We start from the raw sequence: 18,523 nt of genomic DNA, 5'->3' as shown, positions 1-18,523 counted from the left end.
AAACATACCACTTGATGCCTTTTTTATGCTCTTTTCAAATATAATAATTATTTTTGTTGGAAACAAATTTTATCCCCCACCCCTATATATGCCAATTCAAGGTATAGATTTGCACATTAGGGGGTGGGGGAAAAGTTTAAACTTACCTCTTATTTACATCAGAAATAAAATTTATCCCCACCCCCCTAATGTGCAAATATATACCCTGAATTGATATATATAGGGGTGGGGTAAAATTCATTTAAGACAAAAATTATTATTATATTTAGAAAGAGCACAAAAAAGGCATTGTGCAAAAAATTTACCAAAGTATGTCCTAGGGAGGTATTTTGAAGTACCTACATCCACTCCTTCTCTTTCTAGAGGGACCTGACCTTTGATGACCTTTAAATCTGTGTGCTATAAAAGGGAAACCATGAAAAATAGATCTTCTGCTTAAATGAGGTACAACAAAGCTGTGTTCAGCTTCAAAACTTTGCTCAATCCAAATTTATAAGGTTTTAAAGATATGCAAATACATTTCCTAAATTTTGAAAAAAAAACCATATACATGGCTCAAAATTCTACTCAAATAACAGGAATTGCATTTTCAGAGCTAAAGCCAGAAAAAAAGAAGCTGATAACTGAAAATTAAGGCAAAATATTGTTATGTCAAAATTTCAATAGGTATAGACATCTCATGGGTAAAATTCTACTTTAGTTACTTTTGGCTATCTTGGAAAGGGGTTGGGTTAGGAAAATGAAACTTTCAGGGATGGATCTACATGCTAAGGATGCATTTCATCCTATATTACTATCATAATTATAAATCACTGCTTACCTTACACAACTTCAGCTTTTAACCTTGTTCATTAAAATATATTCCAAAATCCTATTTTCATTTAACAATCCATTTAACTTATTTACTATATAGCTGACATTGCTTATCAAACCCGTTTTGTGATGTCACAACTTTGTTTATCATAACCCCTTTAACAGTAGAATGCAGGTGCCATGGGGTAGAAGGCAACTCTGTGTTGATAAGCCGTTTAAACTTTATTAATTAGGGAAAGGATTTGAAAAGAGATAGACCAGTAAAAAAATCCAAAGTATTTTTAGAGGACAAATTATGTCCTCTAAAAATACTTTGTTAAAGAAGATGTTTTTATTTTTATAGGTCCATGCGCTCATGAAGGGAAGAGGTTTTTAAAATCCCCCTTCCCCCCAAACTCAAAATTTTACTTTAGAAGTTTTTTTTAATATTTCTAAAGCGCTAAAACATAGAGCACTACAAACATCAGAATCAACTTTAAAGGAAAATTTATGTCATGGGAAGATGTTCTTAAAATCCCCCTTCCCCCCAAACTCAAAATTTTCCAAAATTCTACTTTAGAAGCTTTTTTAAATATTTCTAAGGTGCTAAGACATAGAGCACTACAAACATCAGAATCGACTTCAGAGGACAAATTATGTCATGGAGAGATGTTTTTGAAATCCCCCTTTGCCCCATACCCAAAATTTTCCAAAATTCTACTTTAGAGGCTTTTTTAAATATTTCTAAAGTCAGCACTCTATGTCTTAGTTCTTTAGAAATATTTAAAAAAGCTTCTAAAGTAGAATTTTGTAAAATTTTGAGTTTGGGGGGAAGGAGGATTTCAAGAACATCTTCCCATAACATAATTTGTCCTCTGAAAGTTGATTCTGATGTTTGTAGTGCTCTATGTCTTAGCGCTTTAGAAATATTTAAAAAAGCTTCTAAAGTAAAATTTTGGAAAATTTTGAGTCTAGGGGGAAGGGGGATTTCAAAAACATCTTCCTATAACATAATTTGTCCTCTGAAGTCTATTCTGATATTTGTAGCGCTCTATCTATTAGTGCTTTAGAAATATTTAAAAAAGCTTCTAAAGTAGAATTTTGGAAAATTTTGAGTTTGGGGGGAAGGGGGATTTCAAAAACATCTTCCCATAACATAACTTGTCCTCTAAAGTTGATTATGATGTTTGTAGCGCTCTATGTCTTAGCCCTTTAGAAATATTTAAAAAAGCTTCTAAAGTAGAATTTTGGAAAATTTTGAGTTTGGGGCAAAAGGGGATTTCAAAAAAATTTTGAGTTTGGGGGGAAGGGGGAATTACTGTAGAATTAATTTGGCCTCTAAAGTTGATTCTGCTGTTTTTAGTGCACTATCTGTTAGTGCTTTGGAAATATTTAAAAAGCTTCTAGAGTTTAATTTTAGAAAATTTTGACTTTGGGAGAAGGGGGATTTCAAAAACATCTCCCCATGACATAACTTGTCCTCTAAAGTTGATTCTGATGTTTGTAGCAGTCTATGTCTTAGCGCTTTAGAAATATTTAAAAAAGCCCCTAAAGTATAATTTTGAGTTTGGGGGGAAGGGGGATTTCAAAAACATCTTCCCATTACTTAACTTCTATTCTAAAATCAATTCTGTTATTTGTAGTGCTCTATCTATTAGTGCCTTATAAATATTTAAAAAAGTTTCTAAAGAAGAATTTTGTAAAGTTTTGAGTTTGGGGAGAGGGGGATTTAAAGAACATCTTCCTATGATATAACTTGTCTTCTAAAGTCGATTCTGATGTTTGTAGCGCTCTATGTCTTAGCGCTTTATAAATATTTAAAAAAGCTTCTAAAGTATAACTTTGGAAAACTTTGAGTTTGGGGGGAAGGGGGAATTATTGTAGAATTAATTTGGCCTCTAAAGTCAATTCTGCTGTTTTTAGTGCACTATCTGTTAGTGCTTTGGAAATATTTAAAAAGCTTCTAGAGAAGAATTTTTGAAAATTTTGAGTTTGGGGGGGAAAGGGGATTTCAAAAACATCTCCCAATGACATAACTTATCCTCTAAAGTCAATTCTGATGTTTGTAGCGGTCTATGTCTTAGTGCTTTAGAAATATTTAAAAAAGCCTCTAAAGTAGAATTTTTGGAAATTTTGAGTAGCCTATGGGGCAAGGGGGGACTTCAAAAACATCTTCCCATGACATAAATTGTCCTCTAAAGTCAATTCTGATGTTTGTAGCACTCTATGTCTTAGCGCTTTAGAAATATTTAAAAAAGCTTCTAAAATAGAATTTTGGGAAATTTTGAGTTTGGGGGAAGAAGGATTTCAAGAACATCTTCCCGTAACATAATTTGTCCTCTGAAAGTCGATTCTGATGTTTATAGCGCTCTATGTCTTAGCGCTTTAGAAATATTAAAAAAAACTTCTAAAGTAAAATTTTGGAAAATTTTGAGTTTGGGGGGAAGGGCGATTTCAAAAACATCTTCCCATAACATAATTTGTCCTCTGAAGTTGATTCTGATGTTTGTAGTGCTCTATATCTTAGTGCTTTAGAAATATTTAAAAAAGCTTGTAAAGTAAAATTTTGAGTTTGAGGGGAAGGGGGATTTTAAAAACCTCTTCCCTTCATGAGCACATGGACCTATAAAAATAAAAACATCTCATAACATAATTTGTCCTCTAAAAACAATTTGGATTTTTTTACTGGTCTATCCCTTGTCAAATCCTTTCCCTAATCAATAAAGTTTAAATGGCTTATCAACACCTTAAATTACCTTAAATCGCACTTGCTAGCGATAGGACGAATCCTGTGTCCGCCAGCTTCAGTGATGATAGTTAATCATCATTTGTGGTATCCCAAATGGTGCACCACAGTTTGTTGAGCCACTCTCTATCCACTGATGACTTAAACGCATCCACGCTGGTAGAGGTTACTGTTTTTTCACTAAGGGGGTTCCACAAGCTGACAACTCTATTTGAGAAGAACTTGTTCCTTAGTCTGGTGTTGGCTCATTTTCGGAATTGCTTTTGAGAATGACCACGAGTTCTGTTTGAATTGTCCAGGTGGAAAAGGCCAGGAATGGTATCCTCAGCATTTAGGAGCTTGTATGCTGTAATCACATCGCCTTGTTTGCGACGATATGTTAGAGATGGTATTCTAAGCTTACGGAGACGGGAAGACAGGAGTTGCTTTTTACCCCATGGCACCTGCATGCAACTGTTAAAGGGGTTATGATAAGCAAAGTTGTGACATCACAAACAGGTTTGATAAGCAATGTCAGCTATATAGTAAATAAGTTAAATGGATTGTTAAATGAAAATAGGATTTTGGAATATATTTTAATGAACAAGGTTAAAAGCTGAAGTTGTGAAAGGTAAGCAGTGATTTATAATTATGATAGAAATATAGGATGAAATGTTAGCTAAAACAACTAGTAATGTGCAGTAATTTACCATTATATAGAGGGGGGAAGCAGTGGAGGTAGGTACTTCAAAGTACCTTCCCTGGACATACCTTGGTAATTATCTACCAAATCATATTATTGAGTTATGACTAAAGTGAATACACCATTTGATGCCTTTTTTTATGCTGATTACGAATATAATTAGCATTTCTATCAAAAATGAGTTTCAGCCCCCCCCTAAATATGCCAATTCAGGGTTAGGTTAGGTATAGCCTATATAGGGGGGGGGCTGAAATTCATTTCTGATAGAAATGCTTATTATATTCGTAATCAGCATTAAAAAAGGCATCAAATGGTGTATTCACTTTATTCCTAACTCAATAGGCCTAATATGATTTGGTAGATATTTACCCATACCTTAGCATGTAGATCCATCCCTGAAAGTTTCATTTTCCTAACCCAACCCATTTCCAAGATAGCCAAAAGTAACTAAGGTCAATATCTACCAAATCATATTAGGCTATTGTGTTAGGACTAAAGTGAATACACCATTCGATGCCTTTTTTTATGCTGATTACAAATATAATAAGCATTTCTATCAGAAATGAATTTCAGCCCCCCCTATACATGCCAATTCAGGGTTAGGTTGGGTATAGCCTATCTAGGGGGGAGGCTGAAATTCATTTCTGATAGAAATGCTTATTATATTCATAATCAGCATAAAAAAATACATCAAATGGTGTATTCACTTTATTCCTAACTCAATAATATGATTTGGTAGATATTGACCATAACTAAAGTAGGCTACCCATATTTTAGCCTGTAGATCCATTCCTAAAAGTTTCATTTTCCTAGCCTAACCCCTTTCCAAGATATCCAATAGTATAATTTTACCTTTTAAAGAAATAAAATTGAATAGAGAACTTAATAGTGTTCATATTTTATCTGAATTCTACCCTACCCAATAGGCCTAGAATACACCCACTGCCAAGCTATTGAAATTTCCTCCCTCTCAATAAACAGTTAATGCTAAAACCTACTTTTAAGAAGCTTATTCTCCTCTATTGAAAGCTTTTCAAGATTCAGCTTATAACCTTCAAAGGTGGTGTCAATAAGATCTCTATCAACTTTTAGTTCAAATACAGAGGCCATGTTTCACACAATTTGAAATATACAGACAGCGTTGCGATTTATAAATTGATTTGTAAATGCCCTGACCCTGTCCAAACAATTAGTTGAACCCTCACCGAAGAAAAAAATTCTGGGTACGGCCTTGCCTTTGTTAGACTGTGCAAAAGCAATAGATAAGGTGTGTTAGAATCAAAACAGAAATTATTAACCGACTGATGCTTTTTCTGAGCAATGAAAAAGAACTAGCAGTAGTGTTTGGCGAAAACAGATAAAAATGTCTTCTGGATGGTGTGAAAATGAGATGTCGAGTGTCCGAAAGCACAGTTCAGGGCTTTGCTCTATGCAATGTGTTCATAAGTGAAGCATGGCAAATAAAATGAGCCTTTATAACTTCCGTCCCGGGAAGTTATGATGTTGGTAGTAGTCCCCGAAGCCACGCCATGCCGATGACGGCGGCAAATGTGTGACAGTATTGGCAGCGGCGCGCCACCAGGCGTGCAGAAATTTTTTTGGGGGCGCGCCGACGATTTTAGACAGGCGGCGTGCCATGGCGCGCCGATTTTTCTAATTAAAAATAATAATAAAAATTCCACTTCACCAAGCACGTTCAACCTCGATTTTAGTAAGGATTTTTAAATGGTTGGCTAAAAACATACAAGAACAATATGACATAACAAGAATTTTTTGGGCCGTGTGGAAAGTGTTTATGTTCACCGTCAATCAGACCAAGTAGAATTCTCATTTTTAGCCACTACACCCAGGGAAACCTATGTTGTTTTAATGTTTAACATCACATTGTTCCTATAAAGTCCCTTGTTAGTCATTTTCTTCTTGTTAATTATTTGGTATAATGTGTGTATAACTTTAAAATTTTTAAGTTAAAACATCTCTTGTTCATAAAATATATAAAAAAAGTAATTGAAAAAACAAAAAAACAAATAACAACATCAAAAAAAAACTTTATACAAATCAGATACAATGGTTTAAAAACACCAACAATTTTAAATAAGCGGCTACATCACTTCAGTTACCACTGATGTAACAAAAGCGAGTTTTTTCACTCCGCCTGGAGCCATAGACCTGTTTGCCGTCACTATCAGTCCTGTCATGCTAAAAAGCCAATTAGCTGGGGCACATGTGGCTGATACAGCCAGAACTTGACGAGCGTAAACTGCCACTCGCGGGATCTGATAGTAGTACAGGACTTTGGGGTCCCACAGAATGCCGCAAATGGGCTTCTTCTTTGTATCTGCTGAAATAAGTTGTTTTATAAGGGAGAACAAACCTGCACCTTCACCATAGGGCTCCTGCGCACTACACTACAGGAGGAACTAAACTGCACCTTTGCCCTCTTTTCTTATCAACACGGAATAACCCTCCGAAATTCTTTTCTGAAAGAAGTGGTCAATATATAACGTTTTAAGTCAAAGTTTAAGGCTACTTCAACTTCAGTGTGCCCTGCTAACTGTGCAAAAAAATGTAATTCATTTCTATAGATATATTTCTATACTAGCTCTAGATAATCTACCAAGTGGGAAACTACCGCAAATCAGCATCGATAAATAAATGAAACCCAAAACGAACAAAAATAACAATAGAGTCAAACTCAAAACGAGCAGAAATTAACATAATTTGGGTTCAAAACCCCTATGCCTTCCCAAGGCCAGAACATAATTTTCACTTTACTGAAAAAATATAAATGTTTGTAATTTTATAACTTTAATAAATCAAATAATATTAACATTTTTATTGCTATATATCAGTATATTTATATTAAACTGACAATGCATATTCATTTGTATTTTTTTCAGTTAAGTAAAAATTATGTTCTGGCATTGGGAAGGCATAGGGTTTTTGAGCCCAACTTATGTTAATTTCTGCTCGTTTTGAGTTTGACTCGGTTATTTATTGTAATTTCTGATCGATTTGGGTTTGATTTATTTATCGATGCTGATTTGTGGTAGTTTCACGCTTTGTAGATTATTTGACTTTAATTTTGCTCATTTTTGGTTTAATGGAGTTCTTTAATTTTCTTTGAAAAAACTTATTTTTTGGAAACAGTTTTTTTAATTAATTTCTGTTCGTTTTATATTGACATAGTCTTTTCAGGGAAAAAGAAAATCATACTTTAAATCTTTTTGTTTTTTTAAGAATTTATAGTTCGGCCTGCTATTTGTTTGTTGGAAAACAATTTTCAGCAAAATTTAACAACATAGACCCTTATAAAAATCTGGACACAAATAATAGTGCTTAATTTAGTTTCATACCTCCTCTAGTTGACCTGAAATGGAAAACTTGATAACATTCGCAAACAAATTTGTTTACTTTCTTTGATAGCTTGGGTACACTTACGCCATTTTGATTCGGTCAAATTTTAGGAGCTGAAGAAGCCCTGAAAGTTTGAACATAATACCCTCAGTCGTTCTTGGGATACTGCTGAGATGCCTTATTGGGAATCAGCATAAACACAGTGCATTTTGATTTAATCTTAAGGCAACATTTACTTTTTAAACATAACGGCAAATGGGAGGGTGGGCGTTAAAGGGGGATTAGTTTCCCTCCAATCACTTTCGACTATTAAAAAGGACATCAGCCCTTTCTATTTTCAATCGAATGAGCCCTTTTTAAGTTCCTACGACAACTTCTTCGATACGAAGTGCCCTGGTCTAAACAACAACAAAAAAATGATACATTATACCCACATCGATCTCTACTATAAAAATGTCAAGCCTTCCAATCACTTTCGATTATTAGAAAGGGCACTAGGCTTTTCGATTTCCAATCTAATGATCCCTTTTTGAGTTTCTACGACAACGCTTTCTATAAACACCGTATATGACCCCAGGGCATAAATTAAAACCTTTACCCTAAGGGCTGTGAGGATGGTTGTCATCCTCTAAGACCTAATTTCCAGAACTTTCAACTACGTTAAACAAAATGGGTATCCCAAAATTTTGATTGTATGTGTTTCGGGAAATGGTGGGCGTGGAAGGGGTGTCAGTTGCCTTCCAATCATTTTCGACTATTAGAAAGGGCACAAGCCACTCCAATCTCTAATTGACATAGACATAGACATAGACATAGGTTTATTAAGATCGAACAGCGTAGCCATGGCTAATTTATGTCGTCTTTACAACAATATGAGAAGAAAATAATAAATAATACATAAGAACACTTCATAAAAACACTCAACACGTGAATTCAAATAACACTAAGTCTTGTTGTATGCTTCAACGAAAAAGGGGACAAACGTGTTTTTGTAGCGGTTGGTCCTGCAGACAGGGGGTTGTAGCTTCGACTGGGATCTGGTTCTTTGGTTAACAGGAGCATCAGGTGGGAGGATCAGTCTGTGATGGGGCGAAGATAGCAGTGACTTGCCGAGGGACATGATCAGTGATAATCGTCTGTCGCTGAGAGATTCAAGGTTCAGTTCTTGCAAGAGTTTGTTGTAGTCGTCACTTCTGTTACCAACGATTATGTTAACAGCTCGTTTCTGCAAAGATTCAAGGTCATCGCAAAGGTAGTGGATGCTCTGGACAAAAGGTCCCCAGACAGCGACGGCATATTCGAGTAGAGGTCTCACATACGTAATATAGGCATTTTTTAGGCTTTGAGTGTCGCAGCCAAACCTGCGCATCAGGACTAGGGTCTGAAGTGATGCATTGCCAGCCTTAATAACCTTCTCCACAAAAAAAAAAACAAAAAAAAAAATAAATAATACATTGTACCAACATTGTTGTTTACTTAGACATCTCGATTGCGCTGCCTATGACAACAACCTGAATTGCCTAATGCTCTTTTACCTACCTCTTTTCATCCGAAAAATCAGAAAGAAAAATGAACAGAATTTTAAAGTGGAAGCTAGAATTTTTGTTTCAAGAAAAATTTCTTCTTCTCCTTCCTATGAACCGATATTCATGGCGAGCCCAAGATGACAGTATTTTTTTTTAAGAAACCGATTAGCCGGGATGACGGTTGAAGCCCGGAGGTCGATATCGATAACCAAAAAATAGAAAAAAAACGGCGGCGTATTAGTGACGCCGCCGCCGATAGAATCAGCGGCGGCGTCAGCACGCTGATGCAAGCTCGGGGGCGCGCCGCCGTTTTTTTTCGGCGGCGCGCCGCCGATTTTCGGCGCGGCTTCGGGGTCTAGTTGGTAGACTCTAGGATCGGAAGTTGAGAGAAACTTTCCAGGAACAGTTGAATACTAAACTTCAGAGTTTAAAATTTGATAATGTGGAAGATGGTTGAATAATTTTAGAAAAATAATTTGTGAAGTTGTCATAGGGAAGGAAGCTAGGACTGTAGCTAAGAATATTATTGAAAAGGCTTTATTTTAAATAGGAAGGAGAAAGGGCTTTTAAAAGAATTATCTGAGTAATAGATCACCTGAAAACAAAAGGAATGTAAAGAAAGTGGAGAAAGCTTTGAAATATGAACTAAGGAGGTGTGAAGTGGAGGCCATGGATAAAATTGCCGAGGATCTGGAAGATGCAGCTAGACGGCATAATAGTAACATATTATACTGGTATGGCAATAAATTGAGAGGGAATAATCAATCCGGACTTGGCCCAGTTAAAGATAGGAATGGGCCACAATTAGTGATAAGCAAAGAATTAAAGAGAGATGGGCAGAACATTTTGAGGATTTGCTAAACCGAGATAGAGTTGCAGGAAAAGATATAGAGGAAAATGAAAAAGTGTGTGATACCTTGGATTTGTTTTGCGAGGAAGAATTAATAACTGTACTAAAAGGATTAAAAAATAATAAGGCTCCAGGTGCTTATAGGGTAGTAAATGAGTTTCTTAAATATGGTGGCTCTGAGGTTAGAAATAAATTAATGAAGATTATGAATATGATTTTTGAAAAAGGGGAAGTACCAAATGATTTTAGAAAAACATTAATTAAGCCACTTTACAAGAAAGGTGATTTGAAATTTAAATTCCAAATCCAACTAACAGACCTGACAAAGAAGCCCAAGAATCAGCTCAGAGACATACAAAAAAATGTATCAAGGGTCTCTACAAAACTTCCTTACCCCTTCTTATATCACGGAATAAAATTGCCCATTTTGGTGTCCTAGAGAGGAAATAAGATTACTACGTTCAAGCTCCTAAACAATGAAAAGTCGAGCCCAAATATCTTTCAACCATATATCAACATCAACCATATCTTTGAGAGATAGGAGGAAATGTTCTTGGGCAAGCCAAGTTAAACATATTTTGGAAAGTTGTGGAGAAGCTAGGCTGTGGGAAGGGAGAATGGTTAAGTTATAGAAAAGGGGACGGTAGCAAACATGTCAAGTTTATGTTAGAGAGTCAGGAGATCCAGAAATGGTATTGTGTTATATCCTCGTCCCCTTCTCTATCTCTGTATGCTAGTATTAAGGACATATGGGGGGAGGAAGTGTATTTTAAGGAGGGGCTCAGTTGGGAGGAATTAAAGTGGGTAATATCGGTATGGGGAAATGTTTTAGCATTTGGAGACGGGAGAAAATATTTGGGAAAGATTAGGTCGAAGGCTAGTCCCTATTTTTGTCCGATGTGTGGGGACGAAAAGGATGATTTAATTCATTTTTTTTTGTTTATGTAAGGAGTTAAAAGGTTTGAGAGAGGAAATTTTTCCGGGGTGGTTCAAAAGGGAGGAATGGGTGGGTAATATATTAAGAGATAGTAATTTTGTGGGGATAATGAATTTGGGACGGTTTATTGGATTGGGCATGAAGCATAGAGATCATTTTCTTTAGATTGATTTTTTATTTTATTTTTGTTTTGTTTATAATAAGGGTGTTTCATTTATTATTTTTTAAGTGTAGTGTGTATTAACTATGGCCCAGTAGGGCTTTTAGTGCTAATAAATCATATCATATCATGTCATGTCATATCATATTATATAGCTCTTCAAGTAGGACAGGACACAATCCCTAAAATTCTCAAGAAGCGTAGTAAAATGGGTTTGTGTAGTAGTTTTTTTTTTCAAACTGAGTGCCAAACTTGTGGATGTCATTTGACGAATAAACGGTTTCTTCCGCCGATGTTGATGTACATAAATCATCAGCTGATAAGGAATGGTGCAGCAAGTCTTGGCAAACGGTTGAGGACTCACCTGAAGAGTTATATCACTATGTTCAATGAATAACGGCCACAGGATCATCCTATCGCTGGCAAGTGTGATTTAAGATGATAGAAAGTATTATACTTAGAGACTAAAATAACGCAAACTTGTTGATTACAGTGCTGCCATTACAAGTGAAAAACATTATCATCCAACTGGAAGACAAATAAAGGCACGGATGCCGTCAACCACAATAGGCTCTATTTTTGTAACATGCTTGATCTATGCTGGGGAGCCTGTAACCCCAATGTTCGGGGGTGCGTGACAATAGATATTACCAAATTGATTATTGTTTTCAACAGCTGCTTTTACCTGACGAATAATAAATATAATGCCCGAATTTTTTGTTCCTTATTACTTGGAGAACTATTGCATCTTATGTTCCTTTACTGTATAAAGCATTTACACAATATATCTATCCAATAGAGTTAATTTCGACTGGATTTTTCATTAGCTAACTTGTCTGACAGCACGTTACATTTAGTGTTTTCAGGCAAAATAGTTTAGAACAGTGGTTTCATATTGTCCTTCCGTAACATAAACAAATTAACTTTAAAATATGAAATTGTCTATGATTAAACAACTGAAAATGATCCACCACGTGGAAAAAAAATATTAAAATTGAAGAGAAAAAAAATAAAAAAAATTCTGTCGAAATTTAAGAACTATATTTTTTCCAAACAAAATATAGATAACTACTTTAAGGCTTCATTCAACTAGCTATAGAAGCGGAACAGGTAAAATTTTATCCCTACTTCATATTGAAGAATATTTTGGAATGAATCTTGAGGAATAACTCCCCTCTCATTACTGAAATACATGAAGTGCAAAATTTAAGTTTACATTCATATGCTTACCTACACAAAAGTAGGAGAGGTGTGTGTGGGGGGGGGGAGGATTCCAATAAAATAGTTTTTTCGAAGAACTAACATGGGAAGAACTAATATGGGTTTGGTATTTCAGCCCCCTCCTTGGTTTTGACAAATATTTGGCAGCAAGGGCACATCGAGGATTTTGTTTGGGGGGAGGGGGGTTACAAAAAAGCTTTATTACAAGGATAGCTGTTATTTTCGGCGGATTGTAATACAAATGTTAAACTTGAATGTAAACAAAAAGAATTGAGAAAGGGAATGGTAGCCTTCCTCAATATTAGGAGAGTCTTAAATCAAACATTTCATATTAATCAACTGTAAATAAAGAGTAATTCTTGTCAATTGAAACCTAAACTTAAAAAAATAATGCTTTGATTGCAATATATTGAACAAACACCTTTAGTTTTTCATTATTTACTCTAATTGCTTTTTTCTAAGTGTTTTAAGAATAAACTCTCTTACAGAAGAGCAATATGATACACTGCTTCGATAACGAAAATGTTTATTTGTTCTTATTTGTTTTAAATAACCAAATTTTTAGATCAAACGCTTTGAAAGATGATCCGTAAATCCAACTCCTGAAATACCAACTGGTTATGTATATTGAGCTACAAATGGTTTCAAGAAATTGCCAGTTATACAATAGCGTAAAAAAAAAGGTAAAGTGGTTGTCAGCTTCCTTATTACTTAGATAGTTTGTGTTTTTTTTTTAATTTTTACTGTTGCTTTTTACTTCCGTTTAAAAAAATTGTATGTCTTTAGATTTCACCTTAGTATAAAGTTTTTTATCTTCTGTAAATCATTTTTCCCGGAAGGTATATTATAGAACAGTAATAAAATTATATAGAACAGTATATTATTATATAATCATATTATAAAATATTTATCTAAGCACTGCTGATAGGTAGATTCCATCGTACATATTGTATTCTAGTGTTCTTTTAAAGGGTCGAAACTGATCATAGGAAAACTAGATGCCCATTCAATGCCCTTATTACCTAGACAGCACTATATAGCATTGGATAAAAATTGCAAGATAATTATTTTAATTATTTGTTTGGCAGTAAAAAAAAAATGTTTCTGGAGAATGACGAGGTAAATGCAGCCCCAGAGGTATGGGCCTCAAACTACGCAAATAGCCCAATTAATATAGCTGCTTCACGAATAAATTTTAAAATAGAGGTAGGCATATTGTATCTTGTTGAAATAAGAGTCATAGAAGGATTTTCAATCGGTCTTATTGATGGTTCTAAAGTGAGGAGCTTGGGCTGTCTCCCTTCCGATTTCCTCGCCACCCATTGTTTTTTATTATTATTATTGAAAGTGGTGCAAATGGGCTTCTGAGCTGAATCATTATAAATCGTGCTAGACCTATGTTGCAGTATAGTAAAAAATAAGTTCAATCGTGTGCATGTCGCCATGAGGTTGTATTCCCATTTTCATTTGTTTAAATTTATAGTACAATATACTATTTGAATTTTTAGGGTCTTGGTTTAAAAATTATTTTAAATAACGTGTTCATGTTTCTAGTTTATTAGTTTACCTTAACTTTGGGTGATCCAGCTCCCAAAGCTTTGGGTTTTCAAAAGCTTCATAAAATTGAGTTTTTGCAATTTATGTTTTTTTTTTTGTACTGGATTTCTCGATTTATAATCTTCTTTGCTTTAAGTTTTAGTCAAATCGGCCTTTTTTGCGCTTTCTAAGTTTTAGTTTCAGCCTTATTTTTTGCTGAAGGAGTTTGGTGTTTCAATCAAATCGTTGCAGTCACCAACCCTCTCCCTTAATAAACTCATGAGTATATTCCCAGACAAGCTCTGGTCATATTTAAAATTTATATTTATCTAAGTACAGCTGGACGCTTATAACTGAACTTCAGTAATGCACCTGCTTCGCTTTAACCATATGTTGTATGTTGCTGTCAAGCTTGACTGACAAGCGTTTAAATTGAGAATATGCGTCCTGTCCTACTTAAGAAAAAAGGGGTATATTTACAATTTATAAGGAAATTATGTTTTTAGGTGTTTTCCATGAAACAAAATAAATGCCAATTTGATAACTAATCTTATAAGAAACATATTCTACTCTCTAAATCATCTCCAGCGTCCTCTATATTAGAGAATAGTAGTCAAATATTTTTGTACGGAAACATATATATATATATATATATATATATATATATATATATATATATATATATATATATATATATATATATATATATATATATATATATATATATATATATATATATATATATATATATATATATATATATATATATATATATATAAAATATATATATATATATACAAACACAAATATATATATATATATATATATATATATATATATATATATATATATATATATATATATATATACACGTAACATACTTTTAGGTCCTATTCAAAGAAATATATGTTGTAAAGTCGTGTTGTTCATGATAGATTTTCACGCAAAAAAAAAACAATCAAACAGTTCGTTGTAACGAACTGTAAGTAAGGAGCGACCCGGCTCAATGGTAACCGAAACTCTAGAAAACGGGGTTTTGATACCAATAGATACCTGAAAAGAATCAGATTTCAATACTGAATTCAAATATATAGCTTTCAACAAGTTTAATCCTTCAAAAGTTACCTATCAAAAGTTACGCGCCTGAGAAAATTTGGCTGATTTTCGAAAAAAGGGGGAAAGACCCCCTAAAAATTCTAGAACCTTAATGAAAATCAGACCATCATATTCAGCGTATATGAGAACCCTACTGTAGAGGTTTCAAGCTCCTATCTACAAAAATTTGGAATTTTGCATTTTTGCCAGAAGAAAGATCACGGATGCGTGTTTATTTGTTTTTTTTTTTGTTTTTTTTTCCCCAGGGGTGATCGTATCGGCCCAGTGGTCCTTGAATACCGTGGGATGACTCATTGGAACTGAAATTAAAAGTTCTAGTTCCCTTTTTAGGTGACCAAAAAAATAGAGGGAAACTAGGCCCCCTCCCACCCTCTTTTTTTCCCAAAGTCACCTGATCAAAATTTTGTGGTAGAAATTCTGTTCAGCATGGTTGAAAATATGATAACTATGTCCTTTAGGATGACTTAATCCCCTGAAGTCCCCGGGGGGAGGGCTGAAAGTTATGAACTTTACCCAATGTTAACATATAGTATTGGTTATTAGGAAGTATAAAGACATTTTCAGGGGGATTTAATCTGGTAGTAGGGCGGGGGGTGGGTCGGGGGTTATGTGGGAAGATCTTTCCATGAAGGAAGTTTTCATGGGGGAAGGGACATTGCTATGAAGGGGGTGCCGGATTTACCAGCATTATTTAAAAAAAGATCAGAAATTAAATCTAAAAAAAACAAGTTTTCCAACTGAAAATAAGGAAAACATCAAAACTTAAAACGAAAAGAAAATATTACGTATATGATTGGGTCCCCCCCCCCTAGTCAATAGCTCGCTCTTTAAGTCAAAGATTTTTTAGTACTTTCATAAGAGCTATTTATTCTAAATTACGGCCTTTGTGATTAAGAGGTCATTTTTAAAGAATCGGAACAAAATTCGAACTTTAGCTTTAGGGGGCGAGTCCCCTAATATACATAATAAAAATATATGAATATAGAAGTTCGTTACGTAAGCTAATTCGTAAGTTACGTATATTTATTACTAATAAAAGCGTTCGTAAATAAAATTACGAACGAACACAGAGCCATTTGGCTTTGCTCTTAAAAGCCATTTAACCAAATAAAAGTAAAATTAATATGCAATTTTTTTTTTTACTATTCATGTACGTTGAGCCAAAATAAAAACCTGCATTAATTCAAAAACGTTCAAAAATTAAATAAAAAAACAAGTTTTTTTTAACTGAAAGTAAGAAACGACGTTAAAACTTAAAACGAACAGAAATTATTCCATATTTGAAAGGGGCTGTCCCCTCCTCAACGCCTCGCTCTTTACGCTAAAGTTTTTTATTGTTTAAAAAAAGAGTTGTGAGAAATTCAAACTTTAGCGTAAATAGCGAGGCGTTGAGGAGGGGCAACCCCTTTTAAATATGGAATAATTTCTGTTCGTTTAAGTTTCAAAAGATAAGTTTCAAAAGATAAAGATAACAAAGATAAAAAAATAAGTTCTGTTCGTTTAAGTAAAACTAGACAATTTGACAATCAACTGCTAACAATAATAAGAATCTACCACTACTAACAATCTACTACTAACTACAAACAATTTAGCAATTAATAATTGTGCAAAAAATCTTGGGTTCAACTTCTATTCTAGCAGCAACAAGCAATGTTCTTTATTCAGCATGCAGAATAGAAGAAAACGATAGACCCTAATTAAACCCCGTTTTCTTATTGTCCATATTATGCAACATACCATTTAACAGCACCAATTATTGAGCAGGTAGTGACCCTACCACAAAATGTTCTAGTGGGTTCAACTGTTCAAAAAAAATCAACTGTATTTTTTCAACTTATTTTTTTTGGGGGGGGGGTTCATACTTCTTATAGTTTCTCACCTTGCAAGAAACTCTAAATTCCTGCAATAAAGCGTTAAGTAACAAAATACTTCAGGCTTTCAACTGACCACAGCCTAAGGTCTAAGGTTGTAAAGAACTGTAAGTAAAGAACGACTTGTGTAGCCTATAGTAGCAAAAATTTTGATTTTAATTTTTAGTAAATATAAAAATTTATTTTAAATATCTCGAATTCATTAGTTTAAAATCACTCATAAGAAGCTACGAGTCTGAGAAAATTTGCTTAATTTAAGAAAAAGCGGTGACAACCTTGAAAAAAATTCCAGACTCATGTTTAAAAACTTAAAAACAGGTTTAAAAACTATCTTGCGAAGGCTTTATGCTCCTATATGCAATTAAATAAAAAAAAGCTTTTTTTAACTAAAAGTAAGGAGCGACATCAAAACCTAAGGCGAGCAGAAATTATTCCGCATATGAAGGGGGCTGCCCCCTCCTCAACCCCTCACTCTTTAAGCAAATTTTTTTATTGTTTTAAAAAACAAAGTTGTGAGACAGAGTAGAACTTTAGCATAAAGAGCGAGGGATTAAGGAGGGAGCAGCCCCCTTCATATACAGAATGATTTCTGTTCGTTTTAAGTTTTAATGTTGCTACTTACTTTCAGTTAAAAAAACTTGTTTTTTTAATTTTAATTTCTAAACGTTGGAGTTAATGCAGCTTTTATTTCGGCTCACCGTACATGAATAATTAAAACGAAATTTTCATATTAATTTTACTTTTTTTTGGCTAAATGGCTTTCTCGAAATTTTTTTCTGACGTAACTTACGAATTTACTTAAGTAACGAACTTCTGTATCCATATATTTTTATTACGTATATTACGTGGTTCGTCCACTAGTCAATACTTTGCTCTTTACGCTAAGTTCAAATTTTGTTCCAATTCTTTAAGAATGACCTCCTAATCACAAAGGCCGTTAATTAGAATAAATAGATCTGGTGAAAGTAAAAAAAAACACTAGCGTAAAGAGTGAGGTAATAATTAGGGAGTGAACCCAATCATATACGCATTAATTTCTGTTCGTTTTAAAATTTTGATGTTGCTCCTTACTTTCAGTTGAAAAAATTGTTTTTATTTTTAATTATTAAATTTCTGATCGTTTTTTAAAATAATGCTGGGAAATCTTGCACCCCCTTCATAGCAATGTCTCTTCCCCCATGAAAACTTCCTCCATGGAAATATCCTCCTACGTAACACCCTCCCCCCCCCCCAAACTACCAAAAAAAAACCTGAAAACTTCTGTATACTTCCCTATAACCAATACTATATGTAAGCATTGGGCAAATTTCGTAACTTGCAGACCTTCCCCCGAGGACTGTGGGGGATTATATCATCCTCAAAGACAAAGTTATTGAATTTTCGACCATGCTGAACAAAATGGCTATCTCAAAATTTTGATCAGATGACTTTGGAAAAAATGAGCGTGGGAGGGGGCCTAGTTGCCCTCCTTTTTTTGGTCACTTAAAAAGGGCACTAGGACTTTTAATTTACGTTCGAATGAGCCCTTCTTTAAAAATGACCGCTTAATCACAAAGGCCGTTAATTAGAATAAATAGCTCTTATGAAAGTACTAATAAATATTTGGCTTAAAGCGTGAGGTATTGACTAGGGAGTGAGCCCAATCATATATGTAATATTTTCCGTTCGTTTAAAGTTTTGATGTTGCGGCTGTTGTAGTTGAAAAGCTTGTTTTTTTTATATTTAATTT

General features: G+C 34.2%; 1 protein-coding gene across 2 annotated transcripts in view; it reads right to left on the bottom strand.

The window, feature by feature from the left end:
- LOC148943659 (nudC domain-containing protein 1) overlaps nucleotides 1-5,331 on the bottom strand; it is a 188,495-nt gene extending 183,164 nt beyond the window's left edge. For both annotated transcript variants that reach the window (XM_089100915.1, XM_089100916.1), the window contains exon 1: nucleotides 5,219-5,331. In XM_089100915.1, coding sequence (XP_088957041.1) covers nucleotides 5,219-5,330 — 112 coding nt within the window. In that variant the 5' untranslated portion in view covers nucleotide 5,331. The remainder of the gene's footprint in view (nucleotides 1-5,218) is intronic.
- Nucleotides 5,332-18,523: the final 13,192 nt, after the last annotated feature.

Source organism: Artemia sp. Qi Xiang Cuo, chromosome 15 (genome assembly GCF_049724085.1).
Source record: "Artemia sp. Qi Xiang Cuo chromosome 15, ASM4972408v1, whole genome shotgun sequence".
Taxonomy (NCBI): domain Eukaryota; kingdom Metazoa; phylum Arthropoda; class Branchiopoda; order Anostraca; family Artemiidae; genus Artemia; species Artemia sp. Qi Xiang Cuo.
This window is presented reverse-complemented; position numbering and strand designations above follow the sequence as displayed.